This window comes from Vanacampus margaritifer, chromosome 19 (genome assembly GCF_051991255.1).
Source record: "Vanacampus margaritifer isolate UIUO_Vmar chromosome 19, RoL_Vmar_1.0, whole genome shotgun sequence".
Taxonomy (NCBI): domain Eukaryota; kingdom Metazoa; phylum Chordata; class Actinopteri; order Syngnathiformes; family Syngnathidae; genus Vanacampus; species Vanacampus margaritifer.
This window is the reverse complement of record NC_135450.1, coordinates 18,454,024-18,472,662: the sequence shown is the minus strand read 5'-3', so window position 1 is coordinate 18,472,662 and position 18,639 is coordinate 18,454,024. Positions and strand designations below refer to the sequence as shown.

The 18,639-nt window shown below is 46.3% G+C and overlaps 1 protein-coding gene across 11 annotated transcripts in view; it reads right to left on the bottom strand.

Moving 5' to 3' along the window:
- Positions 1–18,639, bottom strand: part of nhsl1b (NHS-like 1b) — a 51,794-nt gene that overhangs the window by 8,449 nt on the left and 24,706 nt on the right. For 5 of the 11 annotated variants that reach the window (XM_077553291.1, XM_077553292.1, XM_077553287.1 and 2 more), the window contains 3 exons: positions 3,368–3,520; positions 1,305–1,426; positions 565–748 (listed from right to left, as the gene is read on the bottom strand). In XM_077553291.1, the coding sequence (XP_077409417.1) occupies positions 565–748; positions 1,305–1,426; positions 3,368–3,520 (459 nt within the window). Of the gene's footprint in view, positions 1–564; positions 749–1,304; positions 3,521–5,107; positions 5,292–14,057; positions 14,939–18,240; positions 18,387–18,639 lie in introns of those variants that run through there. The other 6 variants (XM_077553286.1, XM_077553289.1, XM_077553297.1 and 3 more) reach the window with 5 other exon arrangements.

Here is an 18,639-nt window from a genome sequence, read left to right as displayed (position 1 = left end):
TTCAAGATGCCTCGAGAGCAACAGGAGAAGATTTTGCTTTTGTGCTTGTCGTGTTAACAGGAAACACACGAGTGACAGAAGAAATCATGCACAGGAAACACAAAACTGCCTTCAAAATAAACATTCATTCTTTAGTATTAATTCATAATTTTTTTTTGAACTATGTGAAGTCATTTTAACATCACTTAATTTTTTGGGGTAAATATTGACATTATTATTTTTTACAATATTAGATTTGTCTTATTTGTAATATATAATAATAATTATATTTGTAAGAGGATTATTTCAGATGTATTTCTTACTATTAGTTTTATTTTGTAGTTCTTTGCTTTATTATTTGTAAGTATTTTCATATTTGAATATTTTGTGTGCATGATCATTTTTTTTTTTTTAATTGATTTAAAGTTTGTTTATTTCTTATTTAAAGTTGTTATAGTGTTTTTGTACATTTCACCCCCAATATTCTTTGAAGTTTTGTTTTGAAAATGCGAAAGCCGAATGAGTTGACTTTTGTTGTGATGAGCTGTTGTTGACGCGCGCGCGCGCGCGCGCGCACGCACACACCTGTGACGTTGATGGCGATGACGTCGGTGGGCACGGCCCGCGCCGTCAGCCTCATCCTCTCCTCCGGGGTGGGCAGCGCGGGGCCTTTGGTCCCGTCGGCCTCCGAGACGTCCCCCTTGTCGCTGGGCGTGCGCGGCCTCGCAGACGGCTCGGACCCGTCGTCCTCCGCCGACGACGCCAGCGACTGACGGACCGAGACGGGAAAGGAAGGCATGAATTGAAAAGTGGTCTCCACATGATGTCAAATCAGCTTTGATTAGAAGGTGCTGCTGTTTTGGTCAGCAACAGCACTCTGGCGCTTCCCTGGAACACGCACACACGCGAGCCCACGTCACATAAGGTTTCATAGTGTGTGGGAAAGTCATTTAAAACAACGCCACACTTTCCTTCCTCTTGGAGACTGTCACTCGGGGCTGTTGTTGTGGTTAGCAACAGAATGACAACGCATCTGAATCAAGGCTGTACAACGATGCAAATTGGATTCCACATGGCAGGGTAGTTGAGTTGAGCGCGACTTATTCAAGTGGATGTTGAATTTCAATTTGTCAAAAGCAGCTTGACCACATAAAGTGTGCGAGAGCCGCGCAGTATGACGTCTCCTCAACATTGAACGTTGATGAGGACGAGTGGAGATTTGAGGGATGGAAGTTCCGGTTGCAGCCACTAGAGGGCAGCCCATTTGGCGTGAAGCAGCAGCACAAGACAATTTCATCCAACTGCGCTCCTCCTCGCACATTCACCTTCTTTTCGTCATGGCGGTCGTCGTGCAGGCTGCTGGCGGACGGCGGCCTGTCGGAGAAGACGGGCCCCTGCGAGTAGTACTGAGAACTGCGGAAGCCATCTTTACGCAGCTTGTCACATTCTGCAAGCGCACACGAGAACATTTCACACTTTCAACAACAACAAAAATGTGACATTTTACCCTCACATGAAAATAAATGAATGGTCCATCTCCAGTACGTAAACCTTTTCAAATATATTTCAATTAATAGCATACACGAGTGCTAGAAGGAAGAAATGATACAAATTGCTCACAATAAGTGTGTGTTTCTTGTCTTTTGTCACGTGTGCGCATCCACCATTGGATGTGATCACCAGCTGCTGCCACCGGATGGTGTGCGCGTGTGCGTGTGTGCGCGTGTGCGTGTGTGCGCGTGTGCGTGTGTGTCAGACGGTCGCGCTCACTCGCTCGGTCTGCCTCATTTCCTCACAGGCTCTTTTGTTTGACATTTCCAGCATGAGTGGCGTTCAATGGACGTCCTAAACGAGTTAAATGGTTAAATGTTCCCGGTGAAGCTGTTTGGCACGCTCAAAGATGTCTGTTGCTAGGCAGAAATGCGGCCAGCAACTTCTCCACCGAAGAATTTTTCCCTCAAGCGCGTGCGTCATTTTTTCCTGGTCCAAATGTCGCTGATATGGAAGTGACAAAGTCCAGCCATTTGTGTGACATTTGCATCATGTGGGCGTCAACTTGCCGATTCAAAGCCACGGTGGACCCGCGTGCGCTTTCTGAGCGGCCTCAAGCACATCGATCGATCGATAAGTCATCAACTGGTCAGCAAGTGGCGCAACAGCACATGAGCCCTGGATTGCGCAACAGCAGCTGGGAAAGTCAAAGTCAACTTCAACACGGTTCGCCCTTCCTTGATTAATTGCGCATTCTTGCCAACCTTTCGCTTGAGCTTTTTCATTTGATGACAATAATTGAGCATTTAAAACAAACTCAATTGTTGTCAGTCAAATAAATGCAAATACAGACGCGTTCCCTAACCGAATGTATTGTTGTGATTACAATAGCGGAAAATCATTGCAACAATCATTTTTCACATCATCAAAAGTCAGTCGCGATAACGTGACATAAGTCAGTGAAAAAGTGAGACTTGGTCGTACAATCGGAAATAATGTCGCATTTCATATTATTCTACTTGTGTGTGTGTGCTCCACGCTCACACATTGCAGGTGTTGTCATGTGACACCTGTTGCCCTGCTCACTTGATCCCAAATGGCGACGCGTCAATACGGCAAAGACCCTCCCACAATGCGAGTGCGTGACATGTAAGCACGGGCCGCCATCTTGTCGTCCTTTGACCTGCTGCTTGGCGAGGCCGCGCCGTTTGTTTGCTCGCTGTCTGATTCGACCACAAAAGGATCTCACGCCTTTTGCACATTTTTCTTGCGCTGCTGTCGACGTGTTGTGGGAGCGTCTCGAGCACGCGTCCGTGCAGCTCCTCAAACAAACAAACGAAATCCAATGTCACGCTACACAAATCCAATTCTGAAAGGAAATTGGACGTCATGCTACAGGAATAAAGATTGTCGTAATAGGATAAGAAAAACGATTTACTATTGCTTTTTTACTTTTTTTTAAACTTTAACGTGAAAAAAAAAACCTTTAAAGTGAATGAAGTTGCAGTTTCACAGTAAAGAAATAATTTGGGGAAACAAAGTCATGTTATTGTGAAGAAAAATAATGAAGTAGCGTATAACAATAAAGTTGTAAATTACGAGGAAAAAGCCAAATATGCTGCAAAGCAAGGAAAAAATCATTCCAGTCAATCACATTTCAAATGGAGACAAAAGTCTTAAAGTTAGGACTGAGATTTAAGGAGGAAAAAGACACAAAAGCAAAATGTTGAGCTCGTGAGTTGAAATGTTGGTGTGAAAACGACCTCCTGCTACGAGATTCAAGTTTGAAGATGACGAGATGAAAAGAATGAAAACGCAACGGATTCATAGAACAGAATAGAAAAGTGTTTGATTTGGAAGCTTTTTTGCGGCGAAAACGGCGTTGCGGCGGCGTGACCTCGCAGGGCGCTCTTCAGATTGACTTTGGCCTGCTGGTGGAGATCCTCCACGCAGGGCGGCCTGTTGCCGGGCAGGAAGACGTTCTCCTGCTGGTGCCACGGCGCCGTGTAGTGGACCGTCCACTTGCTCTCCTCGTCCAGACTGGACACGGCTGGACACACAAAAAAGAATAACAGATCAACGTCGTCAACAAGCTGCGACTCAAAGCGCATCTTCAAACACACACACACACACACACTCACACACACACACACACACACACACCAAGGTCCGAGGCATTCCTGGGCCACACAAACAACAAGAACCCGTTCCAGACCATCAACACGTACCAAGCGAGCGCATCCCAGCCAAAGTGGGCGGGCCCACGGGCAGGATTAGCTCCATTTGGGCAACTTTGCGGGTCCTCCAAATGGTTGCCGAGTGAGACTGGGACGCGAAGGAAGGCGGGGGGGGGGCCGAGCTGGGGGGGGCTCTTGATTGTAAAATGGCCACAAGAGCGCATCTGCTGGTACCAGTATCCTTACAAGTACCAATACTTTGAAATGAGAGAAGGCTAAAGCTAATATGTGCTATCAGTACTTACTCAGCCATCTCAACAAAACCCCCAAAATATATCAACTAATCTGCAAATATGTGAATCTGCAGAGTATGCTTGTGTTTGTTCAAAAAAAAAAAAAAAAAAAACTTCTCATAACACTGCAACTTGATTATCATACTATTTTATCAATCCGATTTTTTTTTCAAAAACATGTTTTTATTGTGCTGGATATAAAGTCTTTAACATTGCTGGTGGGTGCGAGCAAACAACCGCTTTATCTGCAATTTCTTAATGATGCAAATTTCTCTCTCCAGTCGTCCCGCATTGGCAAGCCTTATTTAGGTTTTCTCCCGCGAGTCGACGCTAGCATTTTCTCTTTCAACAAGCAAAGTAAGCATTAACGAGTCGGCAGTGGGCAAAGGGCAGAGCTAATCATGAGCTAATCATCCACAACGTCACTAAAAATGGGACGCCACGAGCGAGCGGCCGAGATCTCGGCGCCTGCTCCTCAAGTGTCCACTTAAGGATGCTCACTCTCGTCTGCACGCTTCATAAAGCTTCCGTGCGATTTTGATGACAAGTTGTTCAAAGTGTTGTGAAGCGCGCGCGGGTTCCTGCTAACGGGCTTTTGGGTTGTCGACCTGCTGACCTTCAATGCTGAAGCTGCTTTCACTGTTGACGAGGATTTACGAGATTGCGGAAAAAGAAAACAAAGACGACGAGCACAGTCAAGTTGGACTTAAGTCGGAGAAAAGCAAATCAAGTTTTGCTTTTCTGCACATGTTGTACGATGAGACCAAAGACTTGTCAATCGCAAATTCACCTTTTTTTGCTACTTGCAAACACTCTCACTTGCCTTTGAAAAATGATCATTAGTATTAGTAGAAGTAGTTGGATTTTTTGTTACATTTATTTTTACTGTCCAACCCCCCTTTTTGCAAATGATAAGGACAGTCAATTATTTTGTGATTTTCTCTCTTTACGATCAGCTTTGAAAGCTTTTTGGGTGGAAAAAGTCGAGAATGAAATCCCCGTGTTACAAAAATGAAGAGAAAATATGTGAGGCAGAAAGATTTTGATTGCAATATGATGAGAACAATTTGACGCTAGCAGAATGACGCTGCGTAAGAAGAATGAGAAGGTTACAAGAATCAGTTGTAATATGAGAAGAAAAAGATGGCGCGGTAGGATTTGCGTTACCTTTCCTTTTGAAGTATTTAATGAGCGACTTGAGCGAGGTCCCAATGAACACCATCTTTGCCTTCCTTCCTAATTCCAGGCAAGAAAAGCAAACGCGAGCTCACATGATCGGCCGGCGTCCGCGATGCTAACAATCTCACCGCAGCCTTCTTTCTCTCTCGACCCCCCCTTGCACCATCGCTATCATCACTCCACCCTCAGGCGGTCCGGTCCGCGGGGACACGCACACACATACACACTGGTGGGAGGGGCGTGGGAGCTGCGTTTTGGTAACCAAGGAGACGGAGGGAGGGAGGGAGGGAGGGAGCGGCCTATCCCTCCCGCCCTCCCTCCGTTGCCTCAAATTTCAGACGTCCGCACCTTGCATTGGAAAACACAAACAGTGTGACCAAAACTTTGAGCGTTTTGGTCATTTGACGATGACGATGATGATGACGATGATGGACAAACAAAAACTCAGCCGAGCTGTTGGGACAAGATCTCATTTAGTTTTTGGAGAAGTGGTTTTTCCACTCAAACTGGTTTCGGGCTGGGAATTTTGGAGGGAATAAAAGCCTAAACCCCAAACGTTGTTTTGGTCAATCAAAGCAACATGGCCGACCTTGTGTGCTTTCATGTTGCTAACTTTAATTAGCTTCAATTTGCCAGCCAGCAGGAAAGAAGAAAGGCCGCCACAAGGTGATGGCAGAAGAAGAATTTGAGGCTGGTCACATGCGCGCCTCCTTTTGTGTCACACGCACACGCAAAATGCACGTCGGCAGCCCCCCTCCTGCCAGCGTCTTTCTTTTCAACACAAATGAGGAGAGGAGAATGTTGTCTGGTGGGGGGGGGGGAGGGGGGGCGTCTAGTGCAACAAGAGCTTGAATGGGATTGCAAGTGATCCTCCCCCCCTCCCTCCCTTTCAGCGCAACTTGAGCCTTGGGGGAGGCACTTCAGGAACAGACTGAAGACGCGCTACATTCAATATGCACTTATGCCGATACTGCAAGTTTTCACACCGATACCAGCACAAGCATGTGTCTAACCACCGCAGTGTGGCGCCAACTACTGGCAAGGAGGACTTCCTTTTTGGTCGTAACTATCAGCAGCCTTCCCAGGTAGCTGATATCTTGAAATAGCAGTTCAGTAAAGTCCAGTCGTATTTCAATATCGATGAAAAGTTCTTGATTAGATTGTTTTTTCATGATCTTTTAGATGACACCAAAAGCAGCGGCTCATCTCATTGGACACTTATATGACAAAATGTTCAAATGTTACTTGAAAAGATTGTTTGCAATGTTGACAAAAGTGCCAGCAAAAGATGTTTTTTCTCATTATTTCTCCTACGGAAAAAGCCTTCGAACTAATGAGACGAATGTGACCCTGGAAAAGTCACCAAGTGATCGATGGTGACATTTTGCTGACGTCTGACAAGCAGCGCTCCAACAAATCCTGCGACGTGCGTTTGTTCGGCTTGGCCGGCACGTGCGCAGTATTCGGATCAGTCGTTAAGCAGCCTGTTGTTTTCTCACACGTACGACGACGCATCAAGTGCATCTCTAGGATGACACGCAGGTGGCCCTCTTTTGCATATCTAATTAGGTGTTAGCATTTAGCTAGCGGATTGCTGACAAAGTGTTTGTTTTCTCTTTTGTCTGACCTTTCAGTGCTGCTTGTTGGCAAATGAAGTGAGTTGAGTCGTCACAAAGTAGCGCTCGCTGACATTTTTGCTCACAAGTCAAAGCAGAAAACGGAGTCAAGCGATGGCTTGTATCTTGAAAAACTTGATCTCATGGTGATGCATGACGTCACAACCATCACACCGTAGCAATCAAAAGATTTTTGGAGGTGCCTCCGGACTATTTTGATAGCATTAGCATGAAGCTAGCATACAGTTGTTTCAAATGCACAAGGTGAAACTGTCTTTCTAGTTTCAAGTTTTGTTTGCTCAAACTTCAGCCGGGAGTGGCATTCAACAGCTTGAAGCTTCTTTTTGGAAGAATTGTTGTTGAGCAACTTGAGTTTTCTGCCACCAAACAGCACGAATCAAGCAGAAAAAAAACCTCTCTCGAGTCAAGTCGCTGTCTCGCTAAAAAGCTCAAGGGAGGCGACAGTTGACCCGAGTCCTGAATAAACACACTCTCACACAAGCACGAAGGAGCCTGACTAAACAACGCCGTTAAAGATTTGAACATGAGGAAATGCTATTGCAGCGCGACAAATGACGCTGAAATTCACAGCCCCGCCCACCACTCCCGGAAACCCTCCTCCTCCTCCGACGACGACCTTTTGCTGACACCCAAAAACTCTCCCGCGGTGTGTGTGAGTGCGCGTGTGTGTACTCAGACCTTCTGTCTGTCAGCAGAGCTTTACAACTCTGCATGTGTTTGGGACACAATTTTCACGCCAGAGACGTGTGGGAACGCAAGCTCCAGCTTTGAATGATATTACGATTGTATGGAGAGCAAACAAACGCAGACCAGACCAAAAGAAAAAATGGTCACTTTGATGTGGAGGAAGCCATTTTTGCTGAGCAGCCATGCAAGGCCAAAGTGAAATAAAGAGATCGAAGTGAAAAAAATAGATAAAAAAAAGAATGTGTCACACACAACAACGTGGGGCGCCACAAAGACTGAAAGGCGTTGACGGTCTTTGCCGCTTTGAAATTGGAAGCTTGCCGACAGTCGGCTACGTTACGTTACGCTAGTCCCCTAAAATGGGAGTCATGTGACTTGCTGCATGCCACCACAAAATATTCAGTCTGTTGCCGGCAGATTTGGGGTGAGAGGCGGGCTCACGTCATTCGCTGGTCGCCGGCCAGTCGCACAGACAACATTTTCACTTGCGTTCGTTGACAAACCAATTCAATTGAGTGTCTTTGATCAAGCCAAACAATCAATAGAACTCACTGGCATACATTCTTGATCCTCTGCAAGCCAAGAAAAAACGACAAAAAATGTTTCTGCAGATGACCGAGTCCCTTACAGTAGTTGTGAAACTCCTTTTTCGTTTGTGTCTGTCTGATTGTAATATACTGCTGCCCTGGTGGCCATTTTAAGCACACTAAAAGACAGCGCAATTAATTAGTTAGCATGCACAAATTGCTGAATTCTTTACATTCAATTAAATGAGGTTATATTTTTATAAAGTCACAATTTATATAGAGTGCTGTAAAAAAAAAAAAAAAAAAAAAAAAGACTTATGTTTTTTTTATGTACTCTTTCTTAACACTAAGTTACCGGTCGTGCTTACTGGTTTTCATTGGCCAGTTTTATATTTATGTTTCCAATACAAACATTTCAGGTCATCATGAATTTCGATTTGTGCGTCGCAATTGCAGTCCGCAAACATTGAAAAGCAAGCGAGAAGCAGCCCGGACAGTGCGGAAGGCGCGGCGTTAGCGCTAACCGTTCGCGCTAACCGTTCGCGCTAACCGTTCGCGCTAACCGTTCGCGCTAACCGTTCGCTCAGCAGGGAAACTTTTACGGCTCCAACTCCATTCAAAGTGTCAGCAGCTGTTGACGTTTTATGAGCGGCCGCATTTGTTTGTCGCGTCTCTTAGCGCTTAGCCAGCTTTATGTGCACAGCGGATTGGTCGCTAACCGCCCGTTGCTGTCCCTGGCAACGCGCGCTCATCCTAAAAGGAAACGGCCCGGACAACGCTCACGCATGCTGACCTGTCGTGCTGACGGAAGCTCGACAAGACCCAGCAAAAGTTTGAGCTCTCAACCCAACAAAAAGTACAAAGTGATCAAGATGGCGTCATTTCCAAGCAGCCGCGCCGTCTCCATGAATATCGACTCAAAGACCTTCTTCCAGCCACATCCACTTAGAGGCACACTCGGTGTGTGTGTGTGTGTGTGTGTGTGTGTGAGTGTCACGGATATATTGATGATGGCTAAGTGGGCCACCACTCCCCTTTGTGGTGCGTGTGGACCGACGCGTTATTGTTCCTGGGCGAGGGTGCGCCTGCAGCGCTTCCTACACCAACAACTGAGTTCATCACGCACAACACTGTCGCTCTTTAGGTGGATGCAAACGCCTCAACATATATTGTACATCTCGACCTACATATCTCATCAGCTGCTCTCCCTTTTGTTTGTGTGCATTCCCAATTCCACGAATACACTCATATGTGCATCTACACGTATACAGTATGATGCCATGAGGCAGGATTGTGACACATTTAACAGCGCAAGACCATTAGCTCATCCATATTTCTAATCAAATGCAAGAATGTGACAATAACTAGAGCTGAAATAGTGATACAAGTGCCCTTTGCACCCACTTTGAAATGATCGTCCAACTTTGCCGCACTGCTCCGCCCACATCAGCTGGCTGATGGAGGTGTGTCACAAGCATTTCAAGTGAACAAGGTCCATATCCAGTCCCGGATGCCTGCTTGCCAATTTGGGCAAATCTATAGGGACTCTCCAAGTTGGGTACGAGCTCTGCGGGCTCTCAATTTGGTGTTGATCAGTCAAACTACTGTTGTGGGCCATTTTTGTCAAACTTTGCAGGGGAAACTACTGAGTACGTGTTGATGCTTTGGTGGTCAGGACCCCCCAAAAGGCAAGAATATTTATCAGCAATTCAAAAAAGAGTAACATTGAGCTAGATCGGAGGGCGACACACTGAGCTCATTTAGGTTAAGTGCCTCAAGAAGCTCAAGGGCAACATAGCAACAAGCCACCTGGGGCTAACCTCAATCCTAGTAAGGGGTGTTGGGTGGTTGCTTATCAATAGGAAGTGGGTTAAATCCCCACGCAACAACAAAGCGTGTGTCCTTGCGTTCATCTGCACTTCCTCCAATCTGACCATTCGATCGACACTGGAGCATGTGACCTACTTTGGTTTTTCAGTGGCTCCTCCCCATAAATGGGGTGGGCTGAAGCAGCCAGTCAGTAATTAACATGACTAATTGAGCGACCTGCGCTAATTCAGAGGAAGTGGGCTAGACTATCAGGCTCGGGGCGCTGATTCGCTCGCAAGTTCTGCTGGACGCCATCGACGGATTTCATCATTTGCTTTACTTCCTGTCTGCTGCATCGTGAAAAACTCATACATCAACTTTGATAGAATATTCTAATGTATTGAAATGTACTGTACTTGTATGTCACATTTGAATGTAGGTACGAACTGCGCAAGCTAATTCTGAGCCCGAGATTCTGCCAAATAGCCGCATCAGAACTGCTGCAACGTTGATCTGCTTTGGACTTTTACACACAAGTTAAGCCACAATATCGTGTTAGCAAGCTGCTTGTCTTGGGGGTCAAAAACGTTTGGCGATGTTCAAAGATGGACGTGGCTGTGGCGTGCAAGCCATAAAACACAACAGCCATTCAAGTTGTCGAATCAAAACTCAAATCAGACGTGTCAGGAGGTTCCCATTCGTGCTAAGCCTACGCTGAGACCTTGCGTGGGGAAAATGAGGAGAGCCCCAAATCCACTTAAGCCGCCTCCCTCCCTTTCTCAGCCCCTCCTTCACTGTGCTTGTCCATTGACACATCCCCTTCTATGGCACAGCAATCGTGGAGATATTAGCGAGTCTCAAGGGAGACAAGGGGAGCACATTTAAAAATTCCAATTCCTGGTGACACCTCGTGTGTCTTTTTGTCGAAGGTAAAAAGATGCATCTGCTGCGTCGTTCAGAGAATTCCAATTGCTAATGACCATCAACAAGTTCATAAATTGGGACACAAGCATGCGTGTGTGCATCAGTTTTACGAGCCAATAAATCAACAGACCATCCACTAGGGAGCAGCTGTTGCTTGCCTGTGTTGTAGTGCCACCTTGTGGTGAAAATGAACAGACGCTGAAAGACGATAGAGCTTAAGGTTTGCCATGTTTGAAGACTTGTCCTGCGTCCTACTGGCAAAGAAGCTCATGAAAAAAGACGTTGCCATAGAGAAGATTACTTATCAAAGACAGAAATTGTGGAGAGCTTTTTTCAAACACTTTCCAGCCGCTCGCTTGTTCCTTTTATAATCACTCTCCACGGGGGAACGAACATGTTTTTTTGGTCCCCCCCCCAACAAGGCTTTGCTTGGCTCTCTTACAAAGGCTTAATGGAAACTCCAACTGATTGGGATCCTTAAGGAGGCGAAGACAGGATGGGGGGAGCCCCGAGTCTGGCACACAAGGTGGACTGAGAGATCTGATGACTGACAATCAAGTTCCACAACTTCACTATTTTACTATACGATACGATCATCCAATCAGATGTTTGTCAGTGTGATTTCCTTCCAAACTAACAAATGTTGCGCAGTATTATTTGTGGATGCAAAAAGCATGTTCAGAATTAAAGACTTGCAGTCACATTGGTATTCAAGAATTCATACAAATTGTTGCCATTGAAAAAACTTTTGTGTGTCCAAACATTTCATATTTTCATAAATTGATACTATTTGATCTGTCTCGCGTATTGTGCGTCATTCTTAGTCATTGTTAACTCATTTCAAGTGTTGAAAATAGCTTTGTCAGTCTGAGCCGTACAGTTTTAAGTCGTCCCAAGAAAGTCTGGAGGGTTCTTTAAGACAATAATGATCTTGTTCGAGTCAGCTTGTTTTGCTCAAAATGGATCTCCGTAATGCTTGTGTGCGGAAGGGAGCGGCCAGCCACGAATGTAAGTGCGAACACATTCATTTCTGCTCGCCAGCAAGATTCTCTGGTTAGTTTCATGCTCGTCATTAGCGATTCTGTTGATGTTATTGACTTTCTTGGCCTACGTCATGTTTATCATACCCTTTTGCGGGATGTTTGACGACCGCTAATGAGTAACCAACAGCGTAGAGCAAAATTCACAGACTTATGCTCGCCTCTGCTTCTTGTTAACTATGTTGTATCTTTTCCAGTAGGTTTCCGTGCTGCGGACTTGAAATGTGGTGCTACACTGAAGGCAGGCAACTGTAAATTCAGATTTGCCTGGATGCTGCAGATACCTACAGAGATCGAGAATCGCTAAAAAAATGTCTTCAATAGCGCCGCTGTTCAATGTAATCAAATCCAGAAAAAAACCTCTCGTTCTCGTTCGAACGTCACATTTTGAGGAGGGGTGGGCAAAGTTGTAAAATCCTGCGAGGATCCGCAGAGAATCCACCCAACTCGATGACTGGCCAATATTTGACAACGGCAGCTTGATTTGGTTTGCTGTGATGGAGCAGTTGCGCATGTTTAGTCGCTAAGCATCCATTAATCTCGTAATGAGATCAGCGAGACGCCGCCTGTGTGCTGGCCTGTCAGTGGCACAGCTTGCAATGAAGCAGCAAATAGTGCTCACCTCCTTTCCTTGGTCCTGCTTGGCAGAAGAAAGCGTTCAGACGTGCACGAGACGTTCATCAAAAGTTAAAAAGCAGAATCATGCAGAGCTTGTTGCTATGACAGAACAGGCGCTTTTACACTTGAATGATTCTCACTTCACCTCCTGACCCCCCCATTCCGCAAACTGAGTGTGGAATCTCCTCATTATCCTCTGTGACATGCGCCCTTCTCCATTGTTCCCGCAAACCCATTATTTTTGGGGGGCTGACTTTGTCCTAGAAAAAGTGACCGAAAAAAGTCTTTGCTTGTATTTTTGCTTACGTGGGACCAGAAGGCAACGCACCCCCCATAATTGGGTTATCCCAGCTGACTTTGACCGGATCCGATCCTTTTCATTTGCGCTCGTCTCGTTAATCTGCGAGGCCCTTCAGGTGCCCAGGGGAGCTGTTGGCAGTGATTGGTCGATAGCTCAACCTGCCTCCCGCTAAAGGATTCAGAGGAAGGAGGGTGGGTGGGGTCTGTCCAACACCTGCCCCATCCTTTAAACGCTCTGTCACAGTTCATATCCACTGCAGCAGAAGCACAAGAGTTAAATCAAAGTGTTGAGGAGCAAATCTACCTCTTGCGTTTTTGTGTGTGTGCTCACGCGTCGCTAAGTGACTGTGACGCGAGCCGGGACAATACTGTGCGCATCTTGAGCTGTCACTACACATTAGCCAAAGCGGGCGTGAAGATGGCGCGTGCCCGTCTGCGACAGTTTGCTCACGCTAAATGCATGGTACGGAAAAAAATGAGGAGTGAAGAGAAAGTTAGGTGAGAAAGAAAAGTTGCAGTGCTAAAACCTGGCTTGCATGATCGCTCCTTAATGGAGTTGCAGAGGTGAAAGTGGGGCACCTCCGTGACCCCGATGTGTCACCCCTCAACCTCCTTTCAGAGCAGAAGCATTGCCTCCAGCTGTAAGCTATTGTCTCGGGTTCCCAAGAGGCGACCCCTGTGGAGGCTTGACTCGAGTATTGTGTGCATACAGTAGCGGTCCACAGAAACACTATCAGAACATACCATAGGGTTAGGGGTCATTCTGCATGAGCACCGGTTAGTTCCTTCTTAGGGACTCACGCTAACAATGCCACACCAAAGACCACTGCATGGTGTCAGAGGTCACAAAGGCAATCTGAACTGACGCCACTCAACACACGACATGAGACAGAAGGAATGGATCATTAAGCTACGAGGGGGATGGAAATCACCTCAAGGGAAGAGACAAAGACTGGCTGGGGAGGAGCTCAAGACGCTTGGCCAATGTGACACAGCGTCATTATTACCTGTAAGAAAAACACCTCAGGTGATTTAAGTACACCGAGCCAGGACAAATACTACAATCAGTCCTGTAGTAAACAACAATGGCAGGCTAATGGCAGGCTGCTACCTGGGTAGTCCAAGCTCAAAACCCTCAAAGAAGTCTATGATTCAGACTGAATGTCTAGTGGAACAAATAGCAAAAGTCTGGATGCTGAGGACAAATCGTAGTTAGAGAATACTCAATCACTCATGAAGTAAACACAAATTGTAGGCAAAAAAAAAAAAACTGCTATCCTGGGTAATCCTGCCTCAAAAATTCGTACACAACTCCAAAATTCAAGTTAAATGGAACAAGCGTCAAAAGTCCGGACCCTAAATATGCACTTTGCTTCTTGGGAATTTGACACGGTACCTTGGTCATCATGGAAGGTTCGAGTCTTCCCTGACGGGCTACCGAGGGGTCCAAGCAGAGGTTTAGGTGTCCAGAGAGAGTCCTGTTTTTGGTGAACTTTGGACACAGAGAGCAGACGTTTGCGTAGGCAGCCCTCATTCCTGGGTGGGCCGGCGCCGGGGAAGGCCTCGGACTGGAGGCGGTTGCCCATCTTGTTGGCGGGCTGGACGGAGAACGGCGCTTGCCTCTCGCCAGGGGGGTCCTCATAGCAGGCCCTGTGCCAGCAGCTGACCACCGGCGCCGAAGAGAGGCAGTGCACATATGTGATCATCCCCAACTAAGACCTTTACACCAAGCAGTCACCACCTCCCTTGGGCGATTCAGACCACCCTCCAACTCCTCCCTCTTTCTGGAGCCTCCACTTGAGGTGGTGGCTGTGAGCGTGCTGGTTGGTGGTTTTGCTAACGCGCCGGGGACCCCAATGCCTCCCCAACTTGGACTCCTCCTCCTCCTACTGTTTTTGTCCTTCCGCTCCCTCTCTCAGGGGATCCTATTGATTTGCATTGATTTGCTTGACAATGGAGGCTTGTGCGCAGGGTTAGATTACAAGATTGAACTCCACAACAAACGTTCACCACACTTATTTTAGCAGTAGGCTATCAGAAAATCCTGGCCGGCTCTTGGCATCTTGAACTCTCAAAAATGACCACAGAAATCCAGATATCGAATAGATCCAAAAATGAGCTTGAAAAACAAATTATTACCGTATGTTTTAAAACAAATTCTTAGACTGACCTAAAACGCATCTCGTAATGTTCACAAGAAATCCGGAAAGCTGTGCATCAGTTGGAAGCAAGTCAGCAGTCAGTCCGTTCAGTTTGTCAGTCAACTTGAGACGGATCTTGGTTATAGTCCAGAACCTTCCATCCCTCCCCACCCCACCCCACCTGCCTGTCCCCAATGCCTCTGCCTCTCAACACTGCTCATCTAATCTGTAAACCCAGATTATCCAGCCTGGTCTCCACAAGAACGCACTCAACACAGATGGACACCATACTGGTGCTAATTAGCTGGTGCCTGAAAACTGGGTTGCCGCTTGTTTGTCAGATGCTACACAAATGGCACAAACGGGTGCATGATGGAACACCAAACCCCGCATGTGAATTGCTGTTGTTACTAAAAACAAACACGCACCCGGGCTGAGGATGTCACATACTAAATAATGGCTGTTAGTGGACGAAACAAGCTGGTACGACAAGCGTTAACAAGTGTTACTGGAGTCACAGATGGGCGGCATGAATTAATACCTGACACCTTAGCGTGGCCAGATGTACACACCGCAGATTAAAGCAGAAAAGATCACCATCAGACCGTGACTGCTGCTGGCATCTACCGTGATAGGTGAGGATGAGGGCAGCTGGTTAGTGGGCTGTCATTCTGGGATCACTAGGCAGCGCAAAAAAAAAAAAGGGGGGGGGGTGGGGGGTAGTGGTAAACGTCGCCCTCTAGTGGTGGAACAAAACCACAAATGAAACCAAAAAGCATCTTCCCCCATTTCCAATACAAGTCAGAAAAGACCTGCTTGTTGTCTGTCTCTGAAAAATAATCCCGAGCGATTATCATGGGTGTGTTAAGCGATCTTTCCTTCCCGATCTGCTCAGAAAAGGTCTGGGCCGACAACTGTAAATGTGAAACCAATTCAATATTTACGGTGGCAAATCCTTGCATGTGTTTAGTCAACATCGAATTAGGCTGAGCAACGGATTCCAAGATTGCGGCATAAGCGAATCATTAGCCAATTGTTGGCTGACACAAATAGGGATGCAAACTGGTCACCAGAAAGAGACCAGAGGAAACATTTGAAATCAACACAGTTAACAGTTAGCCTAGTTTGTCCTTGATTTCTTTCTTTTTCCTTCGTTATCTATATCTATATATAGTCTGGATGTCCTGTGGCACCGTTCCAGTGTGGTTCTCACAGCTCAGACTATGACAGACAAGTGCACGATTGCTCATCTCAAGGATTTGACACTTGAAAGGCAATTCAAGGCTAACTGTAAGTAGAAGAAAGACAATTGTAAGACCAAAACATGAAGAGTACTTTGGAAATCCTCTCTGATTGGAATGCGTGGTTGTGTCCACGCTTGGCTTCCATCCAGCCAAAGCCTCAGCAGCAGATAGCCAGCGGCTAACGGAGCCATTAACGACGCTTATCATTTCCACAGGGTCGGCTCAGCCAATACACACGAGCTGATTAGGCAGCTAAAACCGCTGCATGCTTGCGTGCAAACAGACTCCAAACCATAATGGGCAGACCACAGCCTATAAAAGCGTCCACTTCGCAGGTCGTCCAGTGCAACGCGATTAGCCGGCGCTGACGCCTGACTTAAAGGTCCAAATGCATTTTTGTGGACGTCCACATGTGTTGAGTGTGGAAGCGTTTGGGGGTTGACAGGGAGGGAGGACTCAAGCGGAAGGCTTTGGGCAACGAGGGACAAAAGTAACCATGGCTGCACATGAATCCCAAAGGAGCACCTGCATGCTGCCTTTTAGTCATCCCCTCATCCGCAGGGGGACCGGCCTTGTTGGAAACGAAACTTAACCCCGTCCAAGCTTCGGTGCGATATTATTTACAGACCGTTCGTTCCATAATGACAATGGAAAAATCATAGTTGTTTTGTGTTTCTTTTCTTTTTTTTTGACAGCAGGATGTTGGTAAGAGAAGAAGAAGGAAGCATGTTTTTGCAAAGTAGTTGAATTTTCTCTTGGTTGATATTTGAGTGCTCTTTTCAATGAGAGGGAACAAAGTGAAGATGCCGATTGCTACATTAGCTTCTAGCGCTCGCCAACATCTTATTTTAATTGGCCATTTGAAAAAAATCTTTGGATTCCATTGTGTGGGTGGTGATGGTAAATTGGACGCCTTCCCCACAGAACAAACTATTTTGCCATGATTGGCCATGTTTGACTCCAAAACGGTCTTGATGTATCTTTGGATCAGGATCATGAAACTAGCTTGCATTTGTTTTGGAGAAATCTGTTCCGATGTGGCATTCTGGGTCCGTGTGTCCCGTGAAAAAGGTGCGTGAAACGCAATAACATAGTTGCGGATAAATGTAGTTGTTGGCCATACAGGCGGCTATGCAGGTAGTTCGCTGCCCTCGCCAGCCTGAACTAACTTGATGACCTATCACATCCCAATCCTTCAAAAATATCACTTTTTGGGCAGCAAATACATTTCCAAGATGATCTCCCGCAACTTGTCACACCTTCCAAAATGCAAGGACATATTTGCAAAACGTTTCGCTTATATTTGCATGATTTGACAATGACATTTTGCTGGTGTGTGTGGGGACGCCGACCAAGCCGACCCAGACGGTTGTGGCACACCCCCTTCCCCGTACACCCCTCTCACATTCGACAGAGTCAGCGCACCCCTCCGTCAGGGAAAGGATTCGTTGGAGCAGTCTTTCAAAACAATTTTAAGTCATGCGCCCCATTCAACATCCTGACAGAGTTGGCACACCCCCCGTCCTAAAAAGTTGCCTAAACCTTCAAAGCCACGCACCCCTTTGACAAGAGTTTCTGTAATGTCGTGGCTTAAGAACTTAGGGAAAATTGACCAAACCTTTTGGCCACCCAAACATCCTGGCGGGGTTGGCGCGCCCCCTGGCTTAATACACATCCCCATTCAATATCGCAAAAGAGTCACTCATCACACACACCCTGGCATAGAAACATAAAACCATTTGGACCAGCAATGAGTCAACTTTTGAAGCTAACATGATTGATTTCATTGGAATGTACATTGGAATTGTGGCAAATGCGGAATTTGAGCACTGTTCTTAAATGATTGAAGCCAAGCACCCACTTCAACATCCCAGTGAAGTTGGCGCACCCTCTCATCCTCACACACTGATGAAAAAAAAAAAAAAGTGAAAAGAAAGCTTGTTGCTGCTTGCCACACTTCCCGGAGTTAAGAGTGTAGTTGCTGCCCCTATTGGGCATGTTGAGGAATTACAGTGTAATGCGTATCCATTTGAGCCCCAAAAATGTACAGTTCACTACATTTGGCCAATTGCAAGGAACATTAATTCCATCGAACAACCGCTTGATCTTTTTAACACATCCAAAGATAAGCAAGTGCAATGATGATTAGTAAACGGGGTTACATTCCAGCCGACACGACCCGAGCTGAACAAACCTTACAACGACGACAACGATGCATCCAACCAACATCCCAAGTGTGATCGCCTTCCAGTTTGGGGTCCTCAAGAAGAAGAAGAAGAAGTTGCTTACGCAACGGCAAAAAGCCCCATCAAGAAGCTTACTGGTCAGCTGGCTGCCGAAGAACACGGACGTGACGCTGGATTACGGGCTTGTGGAAATCATAACATAAGCAAGCAATCTGCATCTCTGGCAAGCACGACGGGGCACGACAGGATCAGGGTCAGTTCATCTTGGCACTTGAAACTGTCACTGCTCAGAGACCGACGACCATTTCAACAAAGTTTGCATTCCATTTCATTGTGTTGATATGACTGCATATGTTTTGAAACAGATAATAGAAAAATCCTATCAGTATATAGTCTTTATCCTCTGT